The 16903-nt window shown below is 42.8% G+C and overlaps 1 protein-coding gene across 2 annotated transcripts; it reads left to right on the plus strand.

Annotated features, from left to right (window-relative positions):
* The first annotated feature begins 58 nt into the window (after positions 1–58).
* On the plus strand, positions 59–16069 carry LOC122542148 (ferritin heavy chain, oocyte isoform-like). Of its 2 annotated transcripts, XM_043679566.2 has the most exons (6): positions 59–217; positions 2123–2156; positions 5005–5482; positions 9466–9612; positions 12753–12878; positions 15271–16069. In XM_043679566.2, exons 3-6 carry the CDS (start codon positions 5381–5383, stop codon positions 15421–15423), a joined length of 528 nt encoding a protein of 175 aa, XP_043535501.1. In that variant the 5' UTR covers positions 59–217; positions 2123–2156; positions 5005–5380; the 3' UTR covers positions 15424–16069. The 2 variants fall into 2 exon arrangements, with proteins under 2 accessions (XP_043535501.1, XP_043535500.1); XM_043679565.2 differs by lacking the exon at positions 2123–2156.
* The last annotated feature ends 834 nt before the right edge of the window (positions 16070–16903 follow it).

The following is a 16903-nucleotide window of genomic DNA, read 5'->3' on the forward strand; positions in this document are numbered from 1 at the left end:
TGGATGTGGCAGGGCCTCCGCCATCTTGGGTGTGGAAAGCCCTCGAGTTGCCGCAAAGCTCCGCCATCTTGGGTGTGGCGTCCACCCTACTCTCCCCACAACAACAGAAATTGGTGGTGAAATCTCAGCAGATCTGGCCGCAATTGTGAAATCTGGATGACAAAAAATCTCATTTGTTGAATATGTTGAACTTGAAGCCGGGCCTCCTGGCTCAAAGGTAGGGATACTACAAGAACTTTTATGGCTGTGCTTTGCTTTGTTTTAATATCCTGTGGCCCCACCAGTAAGAACATCTGTGTATCCAATTGAGTATTTACAAGCAAAGCTCATTATGAGCATATAGATTTGCTTTAATTTAACCTTATCAACCTGTTCAAAGATGCAATTACACACCTCTGGCACAAGTGGGACTTGAACCTGGGTCTCATGGTCCAAGGATAAGGATATTACCACTGCACCACAAGATGGCCCCATTCCCTGTCCTTTTGTTTTTCTTTGTCTTAGTAAACGAAGACACGTTGTGACTAGACTTTATTGAATTTTTTTTCTCCACCACCAGGAAATGTACCTGTGTGGCATGGGTCTGCGTTACGAAGGGCTCAGGTAATGAGTTCCAGCTGGACAGACCACTGCCTGTTACCCAACAAACACATGCTCACTGAGCTCCACGTGGAGATTAATTAGTGATTCTCCAGGGGCCTTGTCGGGGTTATCACAACCCTAATAAAGAGCTCAGTGTTAAGACCTAGAGGCTGTAAAGTGCCTAAGGCACATTGTCAATCGTCAACTTTGCCCTAAGTGGTATGGATTAATTTTCTCCTTTTCGTAGCTAACATCAACATCTAATGACCATCTCGATCACTCCCTCACCACCATTGGCACTCCCTTTGTCTGTTGTTCTGGGTACCCTCACCATTTGTTCTACTTGCTTCTCCTCTGCCTCTATCAACAGCTGAAAAAACACCATCTTCCAACAAAGAGTCACACTGAACTTGCTACATTAACTGTTTACCTCTCCACAGATGTTGAGTTTCGCCAGCACTTTTTGATTTTAATTCTGACCTCCAGCATGTGTAGTATTTTGCTTTTATATTATATTACTATTGGAAAAAGATGGGATTAGTTGATTTGATCTAACAGATCAGAACTGGCATGCCTATGTTTGCTTGTGTGCTGAATACATGATTCTGCAGTTTGTTTTAAAAAGACGGATCAGAGCCAGAAGAGCAATAATATAAAAACAAACTACTATACGTGCTGGAAATCAGAAATAAAATCAGAAAGTCCTGGAGAAGCCCTGCAGGTCTGGCAGCATCTGCAGAGAGAAAGCAGAATTAACGTTTCAGATCCAGAGAATTTCCTTCAGAACTATTTTAGAATGGGTGGATGTTTGAAGACTGTGTGCAGACAGAATGGAGTGGAGGACCTCTCTCTATCCTATACAAGTTCTGACTCCATTGAAGATGTGGGAGATCTCAACTCAAAACAGGAAGTGCTAGAGAACCTCCACAGGTCTGTAGCATCGGTGGAAGAGAGAAACAGAGTTAACATTTCCAGTCCGACATTATCCTTCTTCAAAACACCAGAGAAGTGTGTACCATCTACAAGATGCATTACAGAAATTCACCAAGGCTCCTTCAACATCTCCTGCTAAACCCATGACTTCCTCCATCTAGAAGGACAAGGACAGCAGAAAAATATATGAACACAACTACTTGAACATTCCACTCCAAGCCACTCACCATTCCAACTTGGAAATATATTGTTGTTTCTTAAGTGTCACTGGATCAAAATCCTGGAATTCCCTTTCTAACAGCACTGCAGGTGGTCCCTACACCCTAAGGACTGAAACAGTTCATGAAGGCATCTTATTACCGCTTTCTCAAGAGACAATTAGGGATAGACCAGTAATACCTGAATCCCAGAATGGATAAAAAGAAATGTGGCTTTCTTCTACACAGTAACCATTGTCCAATTCAGTGTATGATATAATCTCATGGAGATTAATAGATTGTCTTGATTAGAATAGAATTTTATGTATATTAAAGTTTTGAATTCAGTTTGACAAAAGAAATTACTGAAAATGGATTGCATTCTGATGTTTATTTTTGTACTGTCACAGTGCAATTCCACTGGATTCTCCCTAATTTAACAGAGTGAGTATTCCGTCCATTACCTGGCTGGCTGGTTTACGAACAGAGTGATGCTCACATTGTGGGTTCAATTACTGCATCCGCTGAAGTTACCTTGAAGGTCTCTCTTTCCCAACTTCTCCTCTCGCCTGAGACATGGTGGCCCTCAGGTTAAACCCCCGCCTAATGACCGAGCAGCCCTATTGGCTGGTCAGACTATAGTGACTTTACCTTATACTTGATAGAATGTTGAGTTTTAAAGACAAAACAGAAAATAGAAGGTATGACCAAAGTATACAGTCCATTGATTGTCCAATGCCTTATGCAGAATCATAGAATTGCTGTGGAGCGACCATTCAGCCCATCTTGTTTGTTCTCTAGGAGAAAGTGAGGTCTGCAGATGCTGGAGATCAGAGTTGAGAGTGTGATTCTGGAAAAGCACAGCAGGTCAGACAGCATCTGAGGAGCAGGAGAATCAACATTTCGGGCATAAGCCCTTCATCAGGAATCCTGATGACGGACTTATGCCCGAAACGTCTATTCTCCTGCTCCTCAGATGCTGCCTGACCTGCTGTGCTTTTCCAGCAGCACACTCTCAACTCTGTACTGGTTCTCTGAGCATCTCACTTTGTGTCATTCTTCCCAACACATTGTTCCTTTACAAATAATGGTTTAGTTTTCTCTCGAATTTAATTTGATTAGAAATTATATGAATTTAATTTAATTCACTCTAGTGCCACTCCTTCCCCACAAAGTTTTCCTCTTTAGATAATGATCCAGTTCCCATTTTGACTGAAAACAGAGAGTGCTGGAGAAGCTCAGTAGTTCCAGCAGCATCCCTGGAGAGAGGGATGATGTTTCCAGATCACTATGACTGTTCTTCAGAATGGAGTCATACGTGTTCTGAGTTCCAAAGAAAAGTCATACAGACTCAAAACATTAACTTTCTCCCTCAACAGAAGATGCCAGACCTACTGAGTTTCTCCATTATTTTCATTGGAGTCTCCAGCATCTGCAGAACCTGATCCAGGCAGTTCACTCCTGATCCGAGCAGCTAACTATTCAACAATGAACTTACGAATGATGAGCGGGAGTAGGCCATCCGGCCCCTCAAGCCTGCTCCAGCATTCACCATGACCATGGCTGGTCTGACGGTGGCCGCGACTTCAAATTGCTCCCTTTGCAACACCCACCGCCGCGCCCCACCCTACTACACCCCAATATCCTTGTTAGTCATGAATCTATCTATCTCCTTAAAAACATTTCACACAGAGAGTGGTGAGTGTCTGGAATGGGCTGCCAGGTGTAGTGGTGGAAGTGAGTGCAATTTAGTCATTTAAGAAACATTTAGACCGATACATGGATGGGATGGGTGTGCAAGGATATGGAAAAAATACAGGTGAATGGGACTAATTTGACTCTGAAAACTGGGCAGCATGGACAAGGTGGGCTGAAGGGCCTATTTCCATGCTGTAGACCTCTATGACTCCTTTTCCACCTCATCTAGGGAAGAAAATTCTACAGACTCATGACTCTCTTGAGAGAAAAACGTTCTTCTCATTTCTGTCTTAATTGGGAGACCCCGTATTTTTAAACTGTGTCCCCTCATTCCAATCTCTCCCGCATGGAGAAACCTCTTTTGAGTTGCCAGCTGATCATATGATTTCAGGACCTTTTATACTTCAATAAGTTCCTTGAAAGTGGAGTTGCAGGAAGACAGGAAAGTGAAGAAGGTGTTTGGTATGCTTTCTTTTATTGATCAGTGCACTGAGTATAGGAGTTGGGAGGTCATGATGCAGCTGTATAGGATATTGGTTAGATCACTTTTAGAATACTGCATGCAATTCTGGTCTCCCCCATATCGGAAGGATGTGGTGAAACTTGAAGGGTTTGGAAAAGATTTACAAAGATGTTGCCAGGGTTCGAGGATTTGAGCCATGGGGAGAGGCTGAATAGACTGGAGCTGTTTTCCCTGGAGGGTTGGAGGCTGAGGGGTAACGTTATAGAGGTTTATAAAATCATGAGGAGCACGGATAGGGTAAATAGACAAAGTCATTTCCCTGGGGTGGGGGAGTCTAGATCTAGAGGGTATAGGTTTAAGGTGAGAGGGGAAAAAATTAAAAGGGACCCAAAGGGCAACGTTTTCACGTAGAGGGTGGTGCATGTATGGAATGAGCTGCCAGAAGAAGTGATGGAGACAGGTACAATTACAATATTTAAAAGACATCTGGATGGGTACATGAATAGGAAAGGTTTAGAGGGATATGGGCCAAATGCAGGCAAATAGGACTGGATTAGTTTAAGATATCTTGTTGGCATAGACGAGTTGGACCGAAGGCTCTGTTTCCGTGCCGTACAGCCCTATGACTCTAAGATCACCAACATCAAATATTAGAGGAAATTTTAGGACGAGTGAACCCATTGGGATAGACAGAGAGAGAGAGAGAGATTTTAAAAAACTGATCAACACCTTTGTTAGGATAACTGAGAGAAGACTGTCACACCCAAAATGTTTCTGTTTCCCTGCTGATTTCACCAAAAATCATTCCTCACCTAATATGATACAAATAAAAACATAAGAACTAGGAGTAGGATAAGCCCATTCAGCCCCTTGACCCTGTGCTGCGATTGATACAATCATAGCTGATCTAATCTTAGCCTTAACTCCACTTTCCTGCTCTCCATAACCTTTCAACCCATTACTAATTAAAAATCTGTCTATCTCCTCCTTAAATTTACTCAGTGTCTCGGCACCCACTGCGCACTCTGGGGGAGTGAATTCCACAGATTCATGACCCTTTGAAATAAACTTCTTCTCATCTCTGCTTTAAATCGGCAGATTTATTCCAGAACTGTTGACCTCTCGTTCCAGATTGCCCCACATGAGGAAACATCCTTTCGGAGGGAAAGCTTTGAAGATTCTCCTGTCAGAGCCTTCCTGATGCGGACGAAACCACCAGGACAAAGTCAGGAAGCCACCGAGCCGATTTGTCAATCCTTCCCAAATCTCAGGCCATCTCGCCACCACTCCCTGCTGTTCACACCTGAGCTGCTCGATTAGTTGGAAGATCTGTCACTCAATAAGCATGTAGCAACTTGAAGGGAGAGTGGGCTGTGCCTGAGCAATAATATAAATTCGGGGGCACCTGCGATATATTTTCAGATGTTGATTCTGAGTGCCTGGAGCAGCTGTTCCTGAGTCAATACCAGCTCTGAGGATTTGACCCTGTTTTAAAGATCGGTTCAGCATGGACCATAATATCCGCCTGAATTATCACAAGGACTGTGAGAGTGCTGTCAATCGCATGATCAACATGGAACTCTACGCCTCGTACGTTTACCTCTCTATGGTGAGTTTTGAATCGGAAGCAAATTCCAAACCTGTCAGGAATTCATGTTGGTCTTTTCAATCTGCAACCTCCCCTTGAAGGATCAGTGGTAACTTGCACAGAAAACAATTTTTTGATATTTTTCCCGAGCTTAAGTATGGAAAATAGTTCCTTCCCCCAGTTGCATGAAACGACTGAGTTTATTGACCTTTTGTTGCACTGTTATATGTCTAAGATGAAGAAGATGAGGCTGGGTGTGGGCATGAATGGAGTCGGAAAGACTGATGCTCTGAAATTTTTATTTCTTTATTTTTCTAATTTATTCCTATGATCTATAATGCTGAACTATTCCTTTACTTTCCTAATTTTTTTTCATAGTCATAGAGATGTACAATTACAACATTTAAAAGGCATCTGGATGGGTATATGAATAGGAAAGGTTTTAGGGATATGGGCCAAATGCTGGTAAATAGGACTACATTAATTTAGGATAATTGGTCAGATCCTTCAGTCCAACTCGTCCATGCTGACCAATTATCCTAAATTAATGTAGTCCTATTTACCAGCATTTGGCCCATATCCCTAAAACCTTTCCTATTCATATACCCATCCAGATGCTTTTTAAATGTTGTAATTGTACCAGCCTCCACCACTTCCTCTGGCAGCTCATTCCACACATTCACCACCCTCTGCGTGAAAAAGCTGCCCTCAGCTCCCTTTTAAATCTTTCCTCTTTCACCTTAAACCGATACTCTCCAGTTTTGGACTCACCTACCCTGGGGAAAAGACTTTGGCTATTTACCCGATCCATGCTCCTCATGATTTTATAAACCTCTATAAGGTCACCCCTCAGCTTCTGACACTCCATGGAAAACAGCCCCAGCCTGTTCAGCCTTTGCCATAGCTCAAACCCTCCAACCCTGGCAACATCTTTGTAAGTCTTTTCTGAACCCTTTCAAGTTTCACAACATCTTTCCAATAGGAAGGAGACCAGAATTGTATGCTATATTCCAAAAACAGCCTAACCAACGTCCTGTACAGCCACAACTTGACCTCCCAACTCGGATACTCAATTCACTGACCAATAAAGACAAGCATACCAAGTGCCTTCTTCACTATCCTATCTACCTACAACTGATTTTTAAGTCAAACAATTTGATTTTAAGTATCTGTACTTTTATACCTAAGTAATGCAGCAACTGTAAACTTTAATTGTACTCTTTTGAGTCCATGTGACAATAAAACTAATTCAATTCAATAATTTCTGGGAGTAGAACTTCCAATCATTAGGAATTTTTAACGAGCTAAGACTATATTCTCAGGTGTGCAGTTTAACACTGTCTTCAATGTGAGACCACTTTAAGAATATTGTATGTGTCCTATCTAACTTGTGCTTGTGTTACCCATTAAACGTTATCTTAAACTAAAAAACCTGGGGTACTTGAGAACTTGACAGTTGGGAACCTTCTCTTAGCCTTTACTAAAACAAAGCAGGAAAACTGAAATAAAAACAGAAATTGTTGGAGATCTCTGAATGCATATATGAATAGGAAGGCTTTAGAGGGAATATGGACCAATTGGAACTAGATTAGGTTGGGATATCTGGTCGGTATTGACGAGTTGGACTGAAGGCTGTGCTTCCGTGCTGTAAATCTCTATGATTCTAGAAGACCTGAAACGATAACCCTGCTTTCTCTCTACAGCCAGACTTGCTGAGTTTCTCCAGCAATTTCTGTCTCAGCCTTCATTATTGACCTACCCAAAGCAGCTGAAATCACCTCCAAAGTTTCAAATGTCAATAAGCAAACTAAAGACTGATTTTTAAGCTTCGCTAATGACTGTTGGTATGACAGCTGAATGAAAATGCCTTGTAAATAATGAAATCGGACATATGTTTATCGCATGATTTCCCAAACAAGTGAATAGGAACGAGCACGTATTAGTACAATGAGAATAATGGATTGATTCTGACAAAATGATAACAGATTATAAGCCTCAGTAAACTGAAGGGAGCTGAGGCATTTCTCTTCCAATGTGTGATAATAACCAACTAGCCATTAAAACTGGGACGCTACTGATATAATCCTGATTCTAAAGAGACTTTTTTTCTCAATTATGGCACAATCTGAGGGAAACAGCTCCACTGCCACTCCCTCACCACCCGATGCCTGGAGGAAGAACGCCTCATCTTCTGCCTCGGAACACTTCAACCCCAGGGCATCAATGTGGACTTCACCAGTTTCCTCATTTCCCCACCCCCCACCTTACCCCAGTTCCAACCTTCCAGCTCAGCACCATCCTCATGACCTGTCCTACCTGCCAGTCTTCCTTCCCACCTGTCTGCTCCACCCTCCTCTCTGACCTATCACCTTCATCCCAACTCCCATCCATCCATTGTACTCTTTGCTACCTTCCCCCACCCTCCTCTCTGACCTATCACCTCCATCCCCACCCCCATTCACCTATTGTACTCTTTGCTACCTTCTCCCCAGCCCCCACCCCCTCCCCCTCCCCCCATTTATCTCTCCACCATGGAGGCTCCCTGCCTCCATTCCTGATGAAGGGCTTTTGCCCGAAACATCGATTTTCCTGCTCCTCGGATGTGGCCTGACCTGCTGTGCTTTTCCAGCACCACTCTAATCTAGACTCTCCTCCTGCTGATGCCTACTGCAAAAAAGTACTGTTTGACTCAGTGATAATAAAAAATTGAGGAATTCTTTTCCCACCCAGAGGGTGGTGGGGGTTGGGAGGTAGGGGTAGGAGGAGGTCTGGAATGTACTGCCCAGAGGGTAGTGGAGGTGGGAAACCTGAACCTTTAAAACAGTTCTTGGATGAGCATTTGAAGCGTCACAACATTAAAGACTGTGGGCCAAGTGCTAGAAAGTGGAATGAGTTCAGGTTTAGTCTATTTTTGACAGTACAGACTCAATGGGTTGAAGGACATCTTCAGTACTATATAATTTGATGATTGTATGATTCTAAGATAAGGATTAGAGGCTGCATTAGAACAATGGGGATGGTAGTGTAGTGGTAATGTGCAAGGTTTGTCAAGGTTTGTAGCTCATTATGAGGTTTAGGGTGGAAGTCTGCTCGTTTGATATCCAGATGTTTCATTACCTGGCTAGGTAACATCATCAGTGGCGACCTCCAAGTGAAGCGAAGCTGTTGTCTCCTGCTTTCTATTTATATGTTTGTCCTGGATGGGGTTCCTGGGGTTTGTGGTGATGTCATTTCCTGTTCGTTTTCTGAGGGGTTGATAGATCGTATCTAGATCTATGTGTTTGTTTATGACGTTGTGGTTGGAGGCCAGGCCTCGAGGAATTCTCTGGCATGTCTTTGCTTAGCCTGTCCCCGGATAGATGTGTTGTCCCAGTCAAAATGGTGGTTTTTTTCATCTGTGTGTAGTGGTAATGTTGCAGGACTAAGAATCCAAACACCTGACTCAATGGTCTGGGATGTGAGAATCAGGCCAAGATAAACTGGGAACAGGGTAATAAGGTAGCAATATATTTTTGACCGTACAGACTTGATGGGCTGAAGGGCCTCTTCTATACTGTATGATTCAATGACTTCAAGTACCATCACAGATTGACTTCAATTGATGAATAAATCCAAGCTAAAATGCTATTCTAAGTATTAATGACCATCAAACTATGAGATTATTGAACCATCTGGTTCACTCCTGCCTCTCAAGAGGAAGAAATCTGCTATATCTTCATGGATTGGCTTATAGGTGACTCCAGCCTCACAACAATATATTTAATTCTCCTTAACACCACATGGACTGCAGTGGTTCAAAAAGACAGCTCACCACCACTTTCTCAAGGGGCAATTAGGGACAGGCAAAAAATGCTGGCCATTCTTAGCGACATGTGTACCCTAAGAATGAATAAAATAGAATCCCTCTGTATCTTTCCCATGCTGGCAAGCAGATAATCATACTTTGGAAACCCGTTAAATTGATTTTCCTTTCATTTCACCCCATCCTGTCCTCTGTTCTGCAGTCCTATTACTTTGACCAAGGATCTATTGCCCTGGACAACTTTGTGAAGTTCTTCAAGAAGCAGTCAAACAAGGAACGTGAGCAAGCGGAGAATCTGATGAAATTCCAGAATCAACGAGGAGGTCACATCGCCCTGCAAGATATCAAGGTTAGCCTGTCGAAAGCAACCAATAGGAACAGATTTGTTATATGCCAAATGTTGCAAACTTAATGTCTACTTACGTGTCACTGATTAAGGTGACACATTGTTGAAATATTACATTTTACATTAATCAGGACAGATGCAAGAATGCCAGTTTTCAAAGGGAGCAACAACTTTTGCTACATGAGACGAAGATACTGATTAGTTGGCAAATTAACTCTCGTTGCTCAAGGCATTGCTATAGATAATGCAATGCGCAACTGTTGTCCCCAGTGCTTTTGTTTAATTGTAAAAGGCATATAACCTGGGTGTTTTCTTTCTGTTTGCAGAGGGTGGGGCCCTGTGTTTGGTATTTGGCATTCTTGCATCAGACCTGAAGAGTGCAAAAACGAGGCTTCTTCTGGAGTACATGTACAGCTGTGGTCGCCCTGCTATAGGAAGGATATTATTGAATTGGGTTCGGTTCAGAAAAGACTAATCAGGATGTTGCCAGGGATGGAGGGTTTGAATTAAAAAGTAGGCTGGGATTTTTTTACTAGAGTGTAGGAGGCTGAGGGGTAACTTTGTAGAGGTTTGTAAAATCAAGAGGGGTATAGATAAGGTGAATAGCAAAGGTCTTTTCCCTGCTTTAGGGGAGAGTTCAAAACTGGTGGGGTGGGGGGGGGCATATTTTTAAGGTGAGAGAGGAGAGAGGTTTAAAAAGAACATGAGCAACTTTTTTACACAGAGTGGTTAGTGTGTGAAATGAACTGCCACAGGAAGTGGTGAATGTAGGTACAGTTACAGCAATTAAAAGACATTTGGACAGGTTAATGATTAGGAAAGGTTTGGAGGAATATGGGTCAAATGTGGGCAGGTGAGATTAGTTTAGTTTAGGAACATGGTTGATGTGGATTAGTTAGACAAAAGGGTTTGTTTCTATGCTGTATGACTCTATGATTCTATAACAATTGCTTTGACAAAATGTCTCTTTTTCCAGCAACAATCAAGATCTGCACTACTAAAGGTAAAGAGTGAACCCATTCACTTGTTTCAAAGGGTCCAAAACAAACTAGCTATTGACATCATGTTGTGATTGTACAGGACATTGGTTTGGCTAGTTTTGGAAAACTGCATTCAATTCTGGTCTCCCTGCTATAGTAAAGATATTCAGAAAAGATTTACAAGGATGTTGCCAGTTTTGGAGGGTTTGAGCTATAGGGAGAGGCTGAATAGGCTGAGGCTCTTTTCCCTGGGCCATCGGAGGTTGAGGGGTGACCTTATAGATGTTTATAAAATCATGGGGTGCATGAAAAGGGTAAATAGATATGGCCCTTTCCCTGGGTGGGGGAGTCCAGAACGAGAGGGCATTTGTTTAAGATGAGATGGGCAAGATTTAGAAGGAACCTAAAGGGCAACATTTTCACGCAGAGGGTGGTGCATGGATAGAGTGAGCTGCCAGAAGAAGGGGTGGAGGCTGTACAATGACAACATTTAAAAGTATCTGGGTAGGTACGTGAATAGGAAGGGTTTTGAGGGATATGGGCCAAGTTCTGGCAAATGAGACTAGATTGGCATGAATGAGTTGGGCTGAAGGGTCTGTTTCTGTGCTGTATAACTCTATGACTCTATGATTGTATAATCCATGCTGTTTTACACTCAGCTCTGGAAGAATTCTTGAACAAATTTATTCTCTATTCATTACTCCATCATTCTGAGAATGAATGATCACATAGAGGCAGATGGAATGCTCTTCTGAGATTAGGACATTAACATGTTGGTATAGCAGTAGCCCTGTATTGTTTCTCGTAGCCTCATTCTCTGTTGTATTTCAACCCCAAAGCTGTATATTAACTCGGCATCCCCTTAGTGCATGTGCTACATGAGATATTTGTGTCCAATTAACAACAAAGTGAGAAAGGAAGGTAGGAACAAGAATAGACCATTTAGCCCCTATTCTGCCATCTAATGAGAGCATAGTTGATCTGTGGCCTAACTCCATATTGCAGCTTTGGCCCATATTCCTTAATAACTTTGCTTAACCAAAAAGCCTTCATTCCCATGTTACTGCCCATTGTCTCACTCTCTGCAAAGTTACTGCCCATCAAAAAGCTTGCTGGAAAATTGTGTAAAATTCTGACATGAGAAACAGGAGCAAGAGTAGGTTATTAAGACCCTTGAGCCTGCTCTGGTATTCAATAAAGCCTGGACTGACGTGATCCTGGTCTTAACTCCTACCTACTCCCTATAATCCTTGACGGTCATAATTAAAAATCTAACTCAGCCTTGAATGTATTGAATGACCCTGTCTTCATTGCTATTTGGGATAGAGAACTCCCGTACAAGGCGAGACATCTGTGACAATGCCATCACTTTAAGAAATTTATTTTGTCCTTGGTTTTTTTCAAAAGGGGTCATAAAGGCAGAGGTGCCGACATTTCTACTTTAACAGTGGCAGGGGAGTGGCCAGTACTCCCAGTTCAGGTTTTTTCTAGTTTGGTTTAGTTGTAGCAGTGAACCTGCTGGTAGCTATAGCAGAAGCTACCGCAGTGCAAAAAAGGTTCGATGTTTCAGCAGATGATCCCTGCTTGACTTTTGTCTCTGAAATCTCTCCTGCCTGTAAGAACCTGTGTTTGAGTTTACCTTTTACCAAGGGGTGTGTTTATGGGAGGTTACAGAACACCTCCTTAGTTAGGTTGTTGTATCGAGTCGGTTAAGTTTTCAAATAGTTAAGTCGTTCTAAATTCTATTTTCTTTTGTTCGTGTTTCAACTGTAATGTTTATACAAATTCTGTTTCACTTAATGCCGAGTGGTTTGACCAGCTGCATCACACCTGGAATATCCACTACACACCTGCCTTTAAAATAAGAAAACATTAGGGCCTAGGCTACCTTCTTGAAATATTTTGAGGGGGTCTGGCCTAGTCCGTAAGACATACTTTCAGCACTCACCCTGTCCAGTTTATTTTGTGATGCTTCTTTCAATAAAATCACATCTCATTCTTCTAAACTCCAATGTGCACTGGTCCAAACAGCTTATGTTTTCCTCATAAGACAGTCCTTTCATCCCAGAAATCGATGTTGTGAAGAATAACTGGATAGTTAGATTCCAGGAATTCCCCATGCGTTCTTTGTTTGTCCTGATTATCACTAACTTTTCTCTCTAGAGACCAGAACAAGATGACTGGGACAGTGGTCTGCAGGCAATGCAGTGTGCTCTGCAGTTGGAGAAGAACATTAACCAAAGCCTGCTGGAGCTGTACAAACTCTCGAAGGATAGAAGTGACCCTCATGTACGTATTCAGTAAAAGAAATATAACCTAAGTTTGTTGGGTTGTTGGAATTCAACTTGTAATGTGTTGGTGGAGAGAGATTGAGTTTTTTTTTTGCGTAAAATTGATATTGTGACGGTCTCTGAAAACCGTGTTAACATGGATGGTCAGGAAATAGAAGTGCTGCAAGTGTGCCATTTGGAATGGCCTCACTATTTGTGGCAAGTTTGGCTGCTCCGACAGGCTCAGGAGCTTTTGTAACTACAAGTGCTCTCACGTCTCTTTTTAACTGAATGCTTGAAGCCCTTCCACTCTCTTTGGCTTGCTGCTCCATTCAGATATGTCAGTTCAATCCTTTCAGACAAAGAGATTTAGAGTTACTTGCGGACTTGCCAATCATGGCCCCTTTAGTGGTGACAATGATGTTTGAAATCACTCAGGTTTTGGAAGGAGGATATGTTTTGGTGGATGCCAGTGGTTAATAATCCCGGAGGTGGCAGGATTATTGCATGAGGACAGCTTGAGGAGCCCATGCTTCCTATGTGGTGACTCAGTGGTTAGCACTGCTGCCTCACAGCGCCAGGAACCCGGGTTCGATTTCAGCCTCAGGCGACTGTCTGCGTGGAGTTTGCTCATTATTCCCATGTCAGTGTGGGTTTCCTCCGGGTGCTCCGGTTTCCTCCCACAGTCCAAAGATGTACATGTTAGGTGAATTGGCCATACTATATTGCCCATAGTGTTCAGGGATATATAGGTTAGGTTCATTAGTCAGGGGTAAATGTAGGGGAATGGGTCTGGGTGGGATACTCTTCAGAGGGTCAGTGTGGACTTATAGGACGAAATGGCCTATATCCACTCTGTAGGGATTCTATGATGATCTACAGTTCTGAAGAACGAAAGGTGATCTCATCGAAGAAAGCAGTGTTCTTCCGGGTAACATGAGAGTATGAACAGGAAGGATGTTTCCTGTGGCTGGAGGACAGTGATCTAGAATCAGGGGACACAGCCTCAGACTAAAAGGACATTTAGGACTGACAGAATATGAACTTCTCCATTTGCAGAGTGGTGGAATTCTCTCAACCAGAGAGCTGTGGAGTCAAGCCATCGGAGTTCTACAAGTCTAACAATCTTTAGTTGAAACTTTATTGCTGGAACAGCACAGCAGGTCAGGCAGCATCCAGGGAACAGGAGATTCGACGTTTCGGGCACAGGCCCTTCTTCAGGAAACAATCTTTAAAACATCAAGTGAGATAAATGGTGTTGAGGTAGAAGATTAGCCATGGTTTAGTTGATGGAGGAACAGAAGGGCTGAATGGCCTACTTCTGCTCCTGTTTTCTATACTCCTATGAACTTACAAATGAATAGAATGGGCCTGTAGAGATTGATGAGAAAGTGATTATGTTATTTGGAGTTAGAAAAATGAGAGACAAGTCTATTGAAACTTATAGTGTTCCTAGAGAGTTTGACAGGGCAGATACAGAGAGGCTGTTCCCCTGATTGGAGAGTCCAGAGCCATGGGTTATAGGGTCAGAGTAAGAGATTAGTTGAGGAGGCATAAAGGATGCTTGCCTTTATCAACCATTGCATTGCTGTTAAGATCTGGAAAGTCACGTTGGAGCTGTACAGAACTTTGGTTAGGCCATAGCTGGAGTACTGTGTGCAGTTCTGGTCACTTCACTATAGACTAGACTAAAGGGGGTGCAGAGGAGATTCACCAGAATGTTGCCTGGGATGGAGCATGTCAGCGATGAAGAGAGGCTGGATAAGCTTGGGTTGTTTTCTTTGGAGCACAGAAGGCTGGGGGCAACCTGATAGAGGTGTGTTTGTTTATCAGTAACATGGACAGGATGGATGGAAAGCAGCTGTTTCCTTTAGATGAAGGGTCAATAATGTGGCGGGCATAATTTTAAAGTGAAAGGCAGGAGCTTTAGAGGGGGATTTGAGGAAAACTTGTTTTATCAGGAGTGTGGTGAAGGTCAGTAATGCGCTGCCTGGGAGAGGAGTTGAGGCAGGAAACCTCACAACCTTTTAAAAAACAGTGTTTGGATGAACACTTGAAGTGTTCCAACATTCAAGGCAATGGGCCTGGTGGGAGAAAATGGGACTAGAGTAGGTGGCAGTGTATTTTCCTGTACAGACATAATGGGCTGAAAGGCCTCTTCTGTACTGTTTGATTCTAAGATGGGAAGTGGACTTATGTAGAAGCTCATCGTGATCTCATTGTCAGGTGGGGAACAGATTCAGGTGAATAATTCCTGTTCTTTTGCTCACATTCCCCTTTGCTCAAAATAGGGGACAGTAAACAAAATCGTACAACTTGTCCTTGCCTGATACACTAGATTTGCTTTAACCTTCAAAAGCCGTCGAGGTTTCATGCATAGTAAACAGTGGTTATATCTCATTCTCTTCCAGTTGTCTAACTTTCTGGAGACCCATTACTTGGAGAAGCAAGTCAAGACCATCAAGAAACTTGGTGACCACATCACTAACCTGCATCGCTTAGGTGCCCCTCAGAATGGCATGGCTGAATACCTGTTCAACAAGCACACTTTGGGGGGAGAGTAGACCATGCTACACCAGACTCATCACACCTTCCAACTCATTGACAGCATCTATTTCTCAAAACATTCTCCAGAGCCTGAAGACATATTGTCTGGTTCTAGAATTCTCTGTCGTTTGATACCCATTAGAAAACTCCCCACTGTTTGCCAATTTAGTTTAGCAGCTAACATTGCTGGATTGCCACTGTGTACAACTCCTTTCATTGAATAACTAGGCAGCAGAGTAACAAGTTCCTGACTTTGACTAGGGTAATAACTCACTCGAAGAAATTTTTCCAAAGGTCACAGACTGGTTTGGAACAGGAAGAGATTGTATGGCCCTCAGTGAGTCTCTACCACTCATAGAGCTGTACAGCTCGGAAACAGACCCTTCGTTCCGACTCGTCCATGCTGACCAGACATCCTAAATTAATCTAGTCCCATTTGCCAGCACCTGGCCCATTTCCCTCTGAACCCTTCCTATTCGTATACCCATCCAGATGTCTTTTAAATGCTGTATTTGTACCAGCCTCCACCACTTCCTCATTCCATACACACACCAGTCTCTGCATGAAAAAGTTGCCCGTTAGGTCCCTTTTAAATCTTTCACCTCTCACCTTAAACCCATGGCCTCTAGTTCTGGACTTCCCCAAAATGAAGATGTCTGCATGCAGCTGCTCCCTCACAACCTGATCTGTTAACAAGGACATGATTACTAGCTGGTGCCTCCTAAATGATTCTGCCCATCCCTTGTCGTCCTGTCCTACTATACGTCAAATTAAATCAAAATTGTTTTTGTAGCATAGAAATTGAGCACTGGTGAAGACTTCCTCAACAAAGCTTTTCATCTTTTATTCACAGTTTGCAAAAATACCAGTCTAAAGGGCAAACCCAACAAGAGGAGAATCCTAATTATTTGACAAGTTAATTGCAATGGAACGAGGTGTTGCTATGGAGAATGCACTAGTTAATGTGATTGGCAGCTAACTGCCAGACTCTGTCTGAATTTTCAACCAAAATAGGTGACGACCCTTTACTGATTCATTTCTCAGTAACCAATCAGATGCAAGCTGTCTGGTCCAAAATTTAAACAGAGGCTTACAGTTAACTGTCAGTCATCACTAACTCGCACATTCTTCATGGAAACCCCTCTACCAATAGTTGTCCTCTTCTCAACCAATTAGTACTCTCCTCTCATGCAGTATAAATATTGGTTTTGCTTGTGAATTAGTATATCTTGCAAATGGTCCTTTTGAGTGCAAGACACAAAGCATTGAGAAAAATGTGTCCTTTTTCAGCAATCAAAATGGTGACACAGCAACGGACCTTCAAGTTGTTTACATCCCCTCCCATCCCCCAACCATGGAACCTGGCCAAGGCAATTGAAAATCTAGGTACATCCAGACTCTACTCTCCTTTCTCCCCCACCTCCTCTAGTGATTTCCTGGGATCTGGAGCTGCTCCATTTCTGAAGTACAAGCTCAAGTAGTAACTCAATAACTTAG

Source organism: Chiloscyllium plagiosum, unplaced genomic scaffold (assembly GCF_037043375.1).
Source record: "Chiloscyllium plagiosum isolate Xiang-an unplaced genomic scaffold, Cpla_swu_hap1 HiC_scaffold_33, whole genome shotgun sequence".
NCBI classification, from domain to species: Eukaryota; Metazoa; Chordata; class Chondrichthyes; order Orectolobiformes; family Hemiscylliidae; genus Chiloscyllium; species Chiloscyllium plagiosum.